Source organism: Macaca nemestrina, chromosome 7 (genome assembly GCF_043159975.1).
Source record: "Macaca nemestrina isolate mMacNem1 chromosome 7, mMacNem.hap1, whole genome shotgun sequence".
NCBI classification, from domain to species: Eukaryota; Metazoa; Chordata; class Mammalia; order Primates; family Cercopithecidae; genus Macaca; species Macaca nemestrina.
In genome coordinates this window covers 30866328-30880474 of record NC_092131.1, presented here as the reverse complement: position 1 = coordinate 30880474, position 14147 = coordinate 30866328, and the positions used below count along the sequence as shown (strand labels likewise).

At 54.0% G+C, this 14147-nt stretch overlaps 1 protein-coding gene and 1 long non-coding RNA gene across 4 annotated transcripts in view; both read right to left on the bottom strand.

The window, feature by feature from the left end:
• Window positions 1–14147, bottom strand: part of LOC139364237 (uncharacterized) — a 243051-nt gene that overhangs the window by 167293 nt on the left and 61611 nt on the right. The window lies entirely within an intron of this gene.
• LOC105495856 (interferon regulatory factor 2 binding protein like) lies at window positions 4433–7952 on the bottom strand. The gene has a single exon (XM_011765723.3). The coding sequence runs from the start codon at window positions 7666–7668 to the stop codon at window positions 5287–5289; it is 2382 nt and encodes a 793-aa protein (XP_011764025.2). The 5' UTR covers window positions 7669–7952; the 3' UTR covers window positions 4433–5286.

Below are 14147 nucleotides of genomic sequence, written 5' to 3'. Positions count from 1 at the left end.
TAGCTGGGACCAGAGGCATGCACCACCATGCCCAGCGAATTTTTGCTTGTTGTTTGTCTGTTTGTTTTGAGAAGGCGTCTAGCTCTGTCGCCCAGGCTGGAGTGCAGTGGTGTGATCTCGGCTTGCTGCAACCTCCTCCTCCCAGATTCAAGCAATTCTCCCTCCTCAGCCTCCTGAGTAGCTGGGATTACAGGCATGTGCTACCACACCCGGCTGAGTTTTTCTATTTTTAGTAGAGACAGGGTTTCAGCTTGTTGGCCAGACTGGTCTTGAACTCCTGACCTCAAATGATTTGCCTGCCTGGGACTCCCAAAGTGCTGGCATTATGGGCGTGGGCCACCGCACCCAGACTGCCTGGCTAATTTTAAAAATTTTTTTGTAGAGGAAGGGTCGCACTATCTTGCCCAGACCAGTCTTGAACTCCTGGCCTAAAGCAATCCTCCTGCCTCAGCCTCCAAAGTGCTAAGATTAAAGGCATGAGTCACCACTCCAGTCCTCGTTCTTTGAATTTTGAACCAAAGGAATGTATTACCTTCTCAAAAACAAATATATAAAATGTATATTAAAAAGGAAAAAAAAATGTATGCAAATCCTTGTGTATATGGGCACTGGTATATCTTGGGGAGGAGCCATAATTTTTGTTAGATTTTTCTAAGGTGTCTCTGACCCCAGAAAGGTTTAGAAAACATTTCACTAGGCTGGGCGCGGTGGCTCAAGCCTGTAATCCCAGCACTTTGGGAGGCCAAGACGGGCGGATCACGAGGTCAGGAGATCAAGACCATCCTGGCTAACACGGTGAAACCCCGTCTCTACTAAAAAATACAAAAAAACTAGCCGGGCGAGGTGGCGGGCGCCTGTAGTCCCAGCTACACGGGAGGCTGAGGCAGGAGAATGGCATAAACCTGGGAGGCGGAGCTTGCAGTGAGCCGAGATCCCGTCACTGCACTCCAGCCCGGGCGACAGAGCGAGACTCCGTCTCAAAAAAAAAAAAAAAAGAAAAGAAAACGTTTCACTAGATGACCTTAAGGAGTCATTCCCAAGCTGGGTGCGGTGGCTCATGCCTGTAATCCCAGCACTTTGGGAGGCTGAGGCAGGCAAATCACAAGGTCAGGAGTTCGAGACCAGCCTGGCCAACATGGTGAAACCCCGTCTCTACTAAAAATACAAAAAATTAGCCAGGCGTAGTGGTGGGCGCCTGTAATCTCAGCTACTCAGGAGGCTGAGGCAGGAGAACAGCTTGAACCTGGGATGCGGAGGTTGCAGTGAGCCAAGATCACTCCACTGTACTCCAGCCTGGGCAACAGAACGAGACTCCATCTCAAAAAAATAAAAATAAAAATAAAAAAGTCATTCCCAGTGCAGTGGTGCTATCTACGCCCAGCTAATTTTTGTATTTTGTATTTTTAGTAGAGACGGGGTTTCACCATGTTGGCCAGGCTGGTCTTGACCTCAGGTGACCTGCCCACCTCAGCCTCCCAAAGTGCTGGGATTACAGGCGTGAGCTACCACGCCCAGCCCCAATTCCAACTTCCTGACTTGATGAAGTACTACAGAAAACAAAAGTGAATTTCAGTACTTATTACATCAGCCAGTCTGGGCTGGATGCAAGTGAAAACACACCTTGAATCTTACATTGAGGACTTGATACGGTAAGCCGCCTTCGATGGTGGACTGTGGTGCCGCCTTCAGAGATCAAGTTCAAGAAATTACTTGCATTGGCCTATTCTCTCAAAGCTGTTAAATTGAATCCTCATTGCCCCACCACTCTGCCCACTTAAACATGTCATTTGGATTTGCTGCACAAATGATGCACATAAATAAATATGAATTTTTAAATGTTGGCCACTTTGGCTCTGAGGGGAAAGGGAGTGAGAAGGATGGGAAATGAGGGTAGGAAGAAATGGAGGTAAAATGGAGATGAATGGAGCCTCGGCTCATCCAGAGGCCTGAGCTGAATCTCAAAAACCCACAAGAATCCTTACATGCCAGAGAGGAAAAGTGCTTCCTAGGCGCCCAAAGTGGAAAGCTTCAGGGAAAGGAGAATCCAGCTGAGGGATCAGAGCAAGGCTGGTTAAGGCAACCAGACTAGCAGCTGAATGGGTCTCAGCGAAGGAAAAGGTCACATGGTTAAAAAAGAAAAAAGACAGAGAGCGAGAGCCTCCATTTAACAAGTAGCCCCTGGCTATGATAAACTTTAATTAACTGCACTATTATAATTCACTTCTAGCCTGGGTTCCACCCCAACCTGCTCTCTCCCTCCCACTCCCTCCCTCCTCTCCCCAACATCTCTAGTCAGGTTTCCTTAGTGAAACCAAACTGGCCTCCATGGCTGGATTCCTCATTATTACAGCTACTGCTTCTACTGTTAATAATAGCACCCAGCAACAAGAAGGAAAGAAACAATGCTGTTCTTAGTGCTTAATGACAGGCCGCTCTTTCCTACCTATGTGCACTAGTAATCAAGGGTCTTATAATCCTAAAAGTTCCGGAGCATAATATCATAGTGATGAAGAGACAGTTGTAGGTTGGCAGGAGCAGCTGTGCAGAGACCGGTAACAGGGCCAACTCCCAGCTGGAGCCACCAGACACAACTCATAAGGTCCACGCCCAGACAGGTGATCCACATGTCTAAATTCACATGCGCCGTGCAATGCCGTGGCTGCACCCAGCGCTCCTTCCTTCAATGATGGTTAAATTATACCCGTGACACTGTATTCTCAGGCTGTTGAGCTTTACCCATTTTAAGAGTATGTGTCTTGGGAGTGGGAGTTGGGAGCATCTTAGAGGATCTTCCAGGCGAAACATGCTTGGTTTTTATTAATGAACTTATACGAAAAGCCAACCCAGACCTTTAAGTGAAATGTGTGGTTGGTAGCCAGGCGAGATGGGTTTTGGAATTAACTCTTCCTACAGTCTGCTATGCATTATCACCCCCAAGTTAATTACCCCTGCGGATGAAAATAGGTTTCATGACTCATAAGCACCAATACAACACTTGGCAGCAGATGAAAATGCAAGGACACATTTGCAGGAAGCTGACATGAATATCTATTTATATGTGGGGAGATTCTTAAAGAGGTGAGACAGGCACCTCCCATGTACCAGGATTAAGAGGCTGCAGCAGATCCATCAATATTGCCACTTATCCACACCCACAAACACACACGCGAGTGCGCGTGCACACACACAGTCCTGGTTTCCACCACTTCAGTGATGGCAGTGGCAAAGCAGCAACAGAAACTAAAAGGGTGTTATTAACAAGTCCCGACACCAGCCCAGCCTCCACACCGGAGTTCTGGGCGAACCAGTGATTTGTTTCTCCCCAAACGTGCCTGCACCCATCCCCACTTCCCAGTCTTCCCACTCCTTTGATGGGAGTGGTGTGGGGGCTCCAAGTTTCTTACAGTCCTTCAGCCTTCGAGGGGACCATCAGGGCCGAGCTCACCCCGCCCAGGAATGAGGTGTGGCCAGGAATCAATTTGACTGGATTGCCGGGTTTTGTTTTGCTTCCTCCCTCCTGTTTTCTGCTCTTCTATTTGCCTCCCAGGAAAGTACAAGGTTCAGATCAGGTTTATTTGCCTTCCCCTACCACTGGGAGGACTCCAGGCTGCTCTTAGCCCACAGGGCTCTGCTCTAAAGGGCATTAGTCTTCTGTCCGCTTCCCCGCCTCTCTGCACCTCACAAACGCCGCCAAAAGCTGATGAGATGAATAATTGCATTGCTTCACCAGCAGGAAGGGATTTTTATTTGGTGTTGGAAGTAAACCTTTGCTTCAGGAACTAGGTTTGGGGTTTTTCCCCCTTCCTCATCCTTGGAAACCCTCTCTGATCAACTAAGTCTTCTGCCTTTAGAAGTAATTATTTAAAATAGAGGAAAGAAAACAAAGTGTAATGAATGAGGGGAAAACTGCTTTTCCAAGGCACCAGCCTGAAGCTACTGCGGACTCTCCAGGCTGAGTGTAAGCATTTGCTCCCAGCTCTGTGGCACTTTTGTTTTAAATATGCAAAGACGGATGTCTGTCATATCTAAGAAGCAAAGCATCCTAGCTTTTCTCCTAGACTTTTCCCCACACTTGTCAAGTCACCAGCTGCATTGGGTGTCAGCCTATATTCACGGCCACAGGGCGAGGCACCAGAAAGCATTCCTGACAATGCCATTTGCAGCTGGGCCCACATCCGGGGGAAAACAGAGATGCTGAAGAGTAAACCGAAATCGCTTAGTCAGCAACTGTCGCCTCCCCAAGAGGTGAATGTAAATAGCCTGGTACCGAGGGGGAGGGGCAGCAAGGCAGCACAAGGCCTTTCCCACAGGCCAGCTCCCAGGGCTTTCAAAGGCACTAGGATTTTCCTTCTATACTGGAGGTAGGGAGGGTGTCCCCTACGTCGGACTTGTGTGGCCTTAGCCCTAGAAAGACAAACTTGCTGACTCGGCGCAGAGTTAATATCAATTGAATTTATTACAAGTTACTAAGCTCCAAGGCACATTACAGTGTTCTGTTAACTACAGAAATGTATAAAGGACAAACAGAGCAGATTCTCCATGTCTAGCATTTCGCTCTACTGTTCAAAAGCATCCGTGCATCAATAAAGCAAAAACAAAACAACACGTGTAGATCCAACACATTCAGGTCAGTAGAAACAAACCAAAACATTTTCCCCTCACAAACTTGCAACAAAAAACATCCCATCCCCCCCCCCGACACCCCCTTACCATTTTGCAAACAAAACAGAAAAACAAAACAAAACGGAACAAAATAAAGTGAAGACTTCAACACTTGGGGCAGTTTAGAAGGAAGCTTTCACCATTTTATAGCATCTTTTTTTTCTTTTTTTTTTTCTTTTTTTAGGCAGCAACACTGGCCTTGGCAAAAAAAAAAAAAAAAAAGTATTTTTCTTTTGTGTGTGTGTTTCCTTTCAGAGTGCATAACATTTACAAAAATACACACCAGCAGCAGTCGTTGCTAAGGGCTATTAATTCTGTACCTAGGCAAACATTCTGCCACCAAATAAATGCTAACGAATATGATGCAAATGACCCAACCGATATTATACTGCTTAACACAAACCAGCTTATCCTTCAAATGAAGAAGTTACATACCTGTTTCAAAATATAGAAACATACGACGAAAATAATGTCTATACATAAGACTAACTTTTTGCAGTTTTGTTATATTCACAATTCTACACCTTGAGGGTGAGGGAAGGGAGGGTCGAGGTGGGTTGGGGGAGGGGCCCTCAGGATTGGAGAGGAGCTGGTCTAGGGCAAAGGAGGTGGCTGCCCAGTGGTTCAAGGGTCTCTTTCCTTTTTCACTTTAACATCCCCAGCTAAGATAGTCGCGATTTCGCCCTGCATGAAGGCCCAAGGTACATTCGACCCGACTAGGGGGCATTTCTCACCGCTGGGGCAATACACCTCGCCGGTGGCCCCCTGGGCCTTGATACTCTCTCTAGAGCAAGGGAAGCAAAATTTGTGGCTGGGGACGGACGGGCACTGAACGAAATGCGTGTCCTCCAAACGTTCGTGGCAAATGGTGCAGCAGAGAGGTCCGCTGTTGGCCATGGGGGAATCCGGAATGTTTTGGGGGTGCACTTGGTCCATGCCCGGGTGGGCGCTAGGCGGCGGGGGCGCCACCTGTAAATTCAGGTCCCCATTACGTGATGCCAAGCGGCGCTGCCCCGGCACGGAGGCCGGCGAGACTGGGCTGCTGCTGTTACGCCGCGCGGACGCAGTGGTAGAGTGCACGGAACTGCCATCCTTGGGCGAGTGCGCTGTGCCCAGAGTATCTGCCACCGACATGAGGGCGGCCATGGGGGACGGACCGTTCTGGGGGGCTGACTCAGGTGGGGTGGTCCGGTTAGAATGAGGTCCCAGAGGTGGGGGCGGCGGAGGCGGACCCCCTGCCGCGTGCCCCGGCGCCGCGAAGCCCCCGGCGGACATGGTGAGCTTCAGCGCCTCGCTCTGGTTCGCCATCCACTGTTGCCTCTGTTGCTCCTCGCCTAGCTTCAGCGCGCCCTCGGCTGAGTCCGGGGGCTCCGGAGAGGCCTTCCTCTTGCGCAGGCTGGCGGCTGCGCCCCGGCCCGAGGGCGCCGCAGGCGGCAGGGTCCCGGTCCCCGGGGGTGCGCTGGGGGCGCGGCTCAGACTCACCAGCGCCGTGGGCAGCATGGGACAGTTGGCGTCCAGGTAGGGCTGGGGCAGCATGTCAGCGCCGGGCACGCCCTCCTTGAAGAAGCGCACGGCCTCGGGGAGCAGGTCCCCAAGCAGGCGCCAGTCCCCGGAGCCGTGCTTCTTTTCGTACTCCAGGTACTTGAAACCCGAGGATAGGCCCCGGCCGAAGTCCTTCATGCAGTCCTGGTACATCTGCTTGGCCACACCAGACGCACTGGAGTACACGTTGCCCGAGCCCGTGGGGTACTCAATGAACAACTTCAATTCGTAGTCCATGCCGGGCTTGGAGACCGCGTCGAAGGCGAAAACGCGGCCCAGCAGCGAGTGGTCCTTCTTGAAGCGAACCTCATAGGGCGTGCAGCCAGCCAGCGTGAGCAGCGTGTCGCGGACCATCTTGGGCTTGTTGGCCCATTCCTCGGCGCGGTTGCGCAGGCTCTCGCTCAGCTCGGCCAGGGCCTCGGCGTTGCGCTGCTTCTCCTTCAACTCGCGCTCCTGGTCTGTGCTAGACACCGAGCCGGGCCTCTTGCCACCAGCACCCACGCCCACCTCTGCCACCGACGAAGAGGTCGAAGACGACGCGGAGGACGACGTGGCCGATACACCCGGGGTACCCCCGAGACACGCGGGGCCCCCAGGAGCCCCTGGGGGAGCAGGCGTTGGGGGCCCACGGCTGCCCAGAGCGTGGGGCGGGGGTGGGGGGAGTACTGCGGCGCTGGCCGGGCCGTTAAGCAGCGTCTGCGGCAGCAGGTTGGGGGGCACAGTAAGCTGGGGACCTCCGCCACCCCCCGGGTTGGGCAGCCCCGTCACCAGCCCACCGTGCGTCCCACGCCGAGACGCCACAGACGCCGCCGCTGAAGACGAGTTGGGACTCTGGCGGTTCAGCTCTGGGGGTCCCTCCTCCGGTGTTGGTTTGGGGAAGCCGTTTGGGCCCCCCAGGCCGTTGGGCAGCCGCGTGGCGTGGCTGCTGCTTCCCAGGCTCACCGGCGGTGGCGGGTACTCGAAGCGGCTGCGCTGTTCCACCGCGGCGGCGGCGGCGGCGGCGGCGGCGGCGGCCGCGCTCAGGCCGTAGCGCTCCAGGCCAGACTGGGCCGCCAACACCGCAGGCTTGCTGGAACCATCAACGTGGTTGAGCTGTTGTTGCTGCTGCTGCTGCTGCTGCTGCTGTTGCTGCTGCTGCTGTTGCTGCTGCTGCTGTTGCGCGGCGGCCGCGGCCGCTGCTGCTGCTGCCGCCGCCGCCGCCGCTTCCTTAGCCGACAGGGCCACTGTCTTGACCCCGACGGGCGGCGGCGGCCCAGGGGAGCGGCCGTCCTGGAAGCAGCCGTGCGCCCGCTTCAGCTGGCGCGCGGTCTCGATCACGAACTCGATGCGATCGGCGCCCTCGTAGTTGACGCAACCGCGGCATACGGGTTCCGAGAAGTCCCAGATCATGGCCCAAGGCATGCGGGGCAGGTCGCACAGGTAGCAAGATTGTCTCCGGGACGAGGACACCTGCGCCGCCGACATGATGCCGGCCCTGGGGAAGGTAGGCCCCCGCCCGGGCTGTCTCCGCGACGCCTTCTCCTCCGGGAGGACTGGCCGGCTGGGGAGGGAGTCCGACTGCGGGGGAGGGAGGAGGGGGGGCGAGAAAGTTCTGCCCCAGGGGCTGGAGGGAACGCGAGTCTCCACCGCCGGCGCAGCGCCTCGCCGTGGGGGCTCCACCGCCCGGGCAGCGGACGGGTTCAGCCCGCTCTTCGCCCCCACTTCCTACTGCGGTTGTCTCGTCGCGAGGGGAGCTCAGGCGCCTTCTTCCTGGTGCTGCAGACTTGGGTTGGAAGCTCCCGGCCCGAGGGGAGGGGGCGAGGGTGCCCGGTGCTGGCCGCCGTTGCCTCTTGGCCCCCTCCCCGGAGTGGATGGTGCGTGGAAGCTCGAAAGGGGCTGTCTCTTCCTCTCCCCGGGGGCCCCCCTACAAGCTGCGTCCTCTCCCCGACGGGCCCCCTGGGGCGAGGGCTAGAGGGTTCAGTGCCACCCGGTGCCCGGGTCCAATCTTGCTGAAGCCGCTGCTTCCCCGGAGGACCGGGGGAGGGGGTGGCAGCCGAGAAAGGACCGTCTCCCCTTCGCAGCGTCGGCCGTTCTGCTGGCGGCGGCTGGGTTTGCACCCCGGAGGGAGCCGCCGCGGCCACTGCTTCCAGGACGCACGAGAGCAGAGGAGAGGAGGGCACGCACGCAGGCTCCCGCCGCCCCCAGGCCTGGCCGGCGCCCGGGCCGCCGCGGCTGGCGGCGCTCACGTTGGTTGCAGGGCGCTCGCGCGGCGCCTCCGCCCGGGTCGCATCCCTTCCCGCTCGTGCTCGCGCTCGCCCGGAATGTGGGGTTGTGATTGTTACTCTACGTTCCGGAGGCGCGTCTCGGCGCTCCTGCTCCGGCTGCGGCTCGCGCTGTCCCCGGCTTGGCCGCGCGGGATGCCGCCCGGGCGGAGCGCTGACGTCACCGCCATGCTCTGCACCAGTTCTCCCCCCCTTCCCTTTACACTTCCTCTGTGGAGCCCACTTGTTGCTCCGGAAAGGCGCATGCGCGGCAGGTTGCCCAGATTCCTCCCAGCCGGCCCCTCCTCCGCGCCTCCGCCCTCCCCTCCCCCCTCGCCGTGTGTGTACAACAGCTGAGGCCCGGCGAGCTAATGCTGGAAGTCCAGAGCTGGGGGTGGAAATTAAACAGACGATGACCTTTCCTTTCCCTGCCCGGCATTCCCAAGTAAAAACGCATTTAAGAACCACTAGCGTCGTTTCCGATCCCTGCTCCCCACCCCACCCCCAAGCCTCGGCAGTGAATTTAAATGTCCTGTTTCAGGATTTTTCGCCGTGAATTTCGAATAAGGTATTAACCATTTCATCTGTGATTGAACCTTATCCCCCCCTCCGACGGGGATGTTACATTCATCGCCACCACTGATGCCGAAGCACCTGCAAAATTAACTGTTTTACAATCTTCCAGAAACTGTGTTTTCTATTTATTTTTGTGCCCTGATCTAGGAACCTGGGCTTCAACGATGGAGCTAAATGAATTCAGAGTGCGCTACCCTTCCCCCTAGCCGCACTCTAAAAATTTTGGCTGAACGTCTGAAGAAGATACGAGCACCCCGAGGCCTTTAAGGAAAACCGTCAACTGGCTGCGCACAGCTGCAGTTGAGGGCAGGGAGGGGTAGGGGCCGGAGAGGCCAAACAGGTGAGTGGTTTTTCTAGAGTTTGATTTTTAAAAGGTAGGGGCAGCATTTAATAATACTGGTATCTTTTTGTAAAGCACAGTCGCAGTTTTCAAAGTTATTTCTGAGGCGCTGTGATCTCACTCCATGCTGCCCCAGAAGGCAGAACAAGGCCGTGATTTCTTTTTTCTTTTTTCTTTTTTTTTTTTTTTGAGACGGAGTCTCGCTCTGTCGCCCAGGCTAGAGTGCAAAATGGCGCGATCTCCGCTCACTGTAACCTCTGCCTCCCAGGTTCTAGCGATTCTCCCGCCTCAGCCTCCCGAGTAGCTGGCCTAAGGCACCTGCCATCAGGCCCGGCTAATTTTTTGTATTTTTGTAGAGACAGGGTTTCACCATGTTGGCCAGGGTGGTCTTGAACTCCTGACCTCAGGTGATCCTCCTGCCTCGGCCTCCCAAAGTGCTGGGATTACAGGCATGAGCACCACGCCCGGCCAAGGCGGTGATTTCTTTTGCCTTATAAGATCACTGCTCATCAGTATTGCTTATGACACAACGGATTTGTTGGTCGTAGCTCTAGTTGGGGCATTTCTATTGATTATTCTAATTATTGGGTTTGCTTTTTTTTTATTTCATGAAAACTGAGATAATCCCAGGGAAGGCTGGAGAAGGGAAAGCAATATAATGGGATTTCGGGTTCTGGAGTCTGGCCAGCAGATAGAAATTTCCTCTCCATCACTTACTGGCTTTGCATCCTTAAGGTGGTTACTCACAAAATCTCTTTTCCGTCTGTAAAATGGAATGGTAGCTCCCATCTTATTAGGGTTAGACGGAATGGTAGCTCCCATCTTATTAGGGTTGTTTGAAATTTCAACTTGGGTTTTTTGTTTTTTTGAGATAGGATCTTGCTCTGTTGCCCAGGCTGGAGTGCAGTGGTACACTCGCAGCTCACCACAGCCTCACCTCCCAGGGTCAAGCAATCCTTCCACCTCAGCCTCCCTAGTAGCTGGGACTGCAGGCATGTGCCATTACACCTGGCTAATTTTTTTGTATTTTTGGAAAGGGATGGGGTTTTGCCATGTTGCCCAGGCTGGTCTCGAACTCCTGGGTCCAAGTAATGTACCCACCGTGGCCTCCCAAAGTGTTGGGATTACAGGCATGAACCACCTCACCCAGCCTCAATTTGTTTCTCATCATAATAGGAGATAACGCTTACTTAGACTTGCCATGGGACACTTAGTAAACTAGGTGGCTTACTTGCATTATCCTTAATATTATCTACATTATTAAGGGGATATTATCTATAGTATTTTGTTATTGTTTTGAGACAGAGTCTCACTCTGTCACCCAGGCTGGAGTACAGTGATGTGATCTCAGCTCACTGCCACCTTCACCTCCCAGGTTCAAGCGATTCTCCTGCCTCAGTCTCCTGAGTAGCTGGGGGTAACAGGCACCCGCCACCACACCCAGCTCATTTTTTGTATTTTTAGTAGACACGGGGTTTCACCATGTTGGCCAGGCTGGTCTCGAACTCCTGACCTCAGGTGATCCTCCTGCCTCAGCCTCCCAAAGTGCTGGGATTACAGGCATGACCCACCATGCCCGGCCTATTATAGTATTAAACCCTTAATATTATCTAAAGGGTAGATTCTTTTACCTCCATTTTACAAACCAGGAAAGTAAAGAAGCTATATAACTTGCCCACAGCCATTAGTGATGGAGCTGGGATTTGAATCCAGTAAATCTGATTTGAGAGGTGGCTTTGACAAGCTCAGGCTCACAGAGATGGTTTGGGGTGCTCAAAATTCCCATCAGCCCCAGTTGATCTGGTGTTATATACAATCTTCCGTAAGTACTATGCCAATACACCTTCATATCCAACCCCCAGCCTCCCCTTCCAAGCGCATTTGTACCACTGAGTTCTATATACAGAAGCTGTCGATCTGCCACTACCAGACTGTAACCTAAGTACACCATACACAATGGAGAGCAGTGTCGGACTCACAGTGTTAGTTATTATCAGTATTGATACTAGTGTTGGTACTATTGCTGGTTAACATGTGACAGTACTTTGTAAATTGCATAAAATGTAAGGATTACTATGCTTATCACTCTCATTACTACTAATTGCAATAAAGTTCAGTGGAAGCAACAAGAGATACTTACTTTTTTTTTGACAGTTGACTTCCAGAGCCTATTCCCCTATCCAACACTTCCCAGAGCCCCAATCTCCCACTCATTCTGGGGCCCCCAAGTGCAAAGGAAAGGCGAGTTTTTAAGGACAGAAAAGGAGGAGGAGGAGCCCTAGGGAGCCCCTCTTTCATCTCAAAGCAGCCAGATTTCTGTTTTTGCAAAACAGTGAGCTCACTGTGCACTCCAGAGCAATAATAAACTTTCTCTGGCCTGCTGGCACTTTGCAGTGATTCCTCTGCAAAGAACTGCTTGGGGAGCATTGCCTCACTCTCCCAGACTTCAGCCCTCTCCACACCACAGCTACCCTGGAGTGAGTCAAAACATAGGGGTGGGAAATGGTTTGACATCCCCGCCAGCCTGGGGCTCCTTAGCTTTGGCTCGGCTGGGTGACCCATTTCTTTACATTAATATTTATTCAGCCCTTCCCTTTATTAAACCAAAAATATTGGGAAAATAGCAACTTAGCCACAACCCTCCAGCCAGGCTGCTAGAGAAAGCAAGTTGGATTCTATGTCATGGTGTTATGTTTGGTATGCACACACATATGTCTCCATCTCCCTGTCTGTCTCTGTCTTCACTGTTACTAAAGGAGATATATATACACACATACATGCCGGGGTGCCTTCAGACACACTGAGTTAGAAATCAACGTGTATTTAAACAGACTTCCATTACAGTCTCATAATCCTTTAATTTATAAAACACAGCTCTCTCCAAACCCCCCCCCCAAAAAAAATCACCATCATTTGTGGTATCTCATGTTGCCTGTCTGAGATGGCCGTTTGAGGATGTGTGAGAGACGGTGAGAGGCAAGAACTCCAATGTTCTGGAGGTGGGTTTTCTCCCCGAAGAAGAGTCCCGTGCAACAAAACTATGACAACAGTGGAAAGGAACTGGAAAGGATTTGGGAGGGGGTTGGTGGAGGTGGAGGAGCCTCAACGTAAACTGCCAGGTGCAGAGACTCACAGAACTCTGTCCATGGGGTCTGGGAGACAAGCAGAGACTAGCAGAGCCGGGCGCCAAACGGCGACATCGTCTTCCCAAAGTTCCTTCCTATGTCGCTTTCCCCACCCAGCTTGCCATCTGGGCTGGCATCCTCAGAGAACCCTGCTGTAAACTGGAGCAAAAGGTCAGCTTTCCACCCGGCCTTTCCGGAGCACCACAGCCCAAGGTTACTAGTGGTGAGAAGGTCGCTAGGCGCGCACTTCGAAGCTCCCTGCAGTCTTCTCCCCCCGCCGTTTTGTGGCAGAGACAGGGCGGATGAGTGTGGGGGGGGCGGGGGGTACTCTTGGCCTGGCATCCCTGCAGTCAGCTGGCTCAACCTTCGAGGAGGCCCGGGCTGAACCTCGCGTCACCCCGCTGCAACGCGCGCCGCCAAGCGCTCCAGCGAGAGAAAGGCCTTTTTTGGTAACAGCCCCGCGGTAAGCGGGACCCACTTCTCTGGCCTGCGAGATCCGCCTCGGAGAAGATGAAAACAAACGTCTGGGTTGGGCCCTCCTCTGGCCTTTCCATGGCCCCTGATCGCCGCGCGTCAAGAACCCCAGAGGCGCAGTTTGAGCCCTGGGCCTGTAGAGACGCGCAAAGGGGCTGTGGAGGGTGGGGGAAGGGAGATAGCAAGATGATTTACGCTTTTACTCCCAGGCCCATTCCGTGGCGGAAGTATTTGCCTTTCCCTAAAGGAGTAATCCCGATATTTGGGGGAAAAAAAGTATTAACTTAGGCCAGGGCGTAGGGTTACGCAAGAGCCACTCGAGCATGAAATCCCAGGAACAACGTGATTCGCTGAGAAGCCCCGGGGGAGGGGAGCCTGCACCGCCTGCCAGGACCTGCCCAGCCTGGGGCTCGCGGGCAGTCGGGCTCTCAGTGCAAAATCGGGTGGAAGGAAAAGGAGGGCGGGCGTAGTGGTTGGTGCAGGCACAGTGGCCACAGCGAGGGATGGATCTCTGACTGATTTCTTCCTGGAGGGGCGGGGAACAGGGAGGGGAAGAAAGGCGCGGGGAGTCGCGTCTGGTTCCTGCCTCCTCCCCGCTTCCTCTCTTTGCCCGTGTGCCAGGATGGGAGAGCCCAGCGCTGTCCTCAGCAAAAGCTGGTGTGGTTTTTTTAGGTCCAAAAATAAAGGAACCCTGGAATGAGCCGCCCAGGGACCAGGCCTAGAGGAAAAAAAGAGGGAAGAGCCAGACAAGGGTGCTATTCACTGACCTGGTTGGGTTAAAACAAATACCCACACCCCAAAAAGGGGAGTTGGAGAGGAAGGAAGCCTTGGACGGCAAGAGTAGGCAGAAAGCTGGCGGGGCGGCCGACCAGGCCACAGGTGCGCAAACCCCGGGACCCTCCACCCCGCCGGGCGCGCGCCTGGGCCTCAGCAGGGAGTAGGAGTGCCAGCCAGTTCCCACTGGCCCGCACCGACCTGGGGATTTCCATCGCCGGCTACGGAGACCCGTTGCCGCCGGCGCTTTCCTGCTGGGGCCACCAGAAGGCGGGGCCTCAGAGCGGGAAGCCCCTCCCTGCAGCCTCGCCATCCCTCAGTCAGGTCTGGTACACGGGGCAGCTGTCACTGCTGTGCCTGGTTGGGATGGATGGGCCAGGACCCTTAAATATTTTGGCTTGCGTGAGCTGGGTA

What these genes read in the sequence shown, in the direction of transcription:
- LOC105495856 (XM_011765723.3), bottom strand. Translation starts at nt 7,668, where the DNA reads ATGTCGGCGGCGCAGGTGTCCTCGTCCCGGAGACAATCTTGCTACCTG.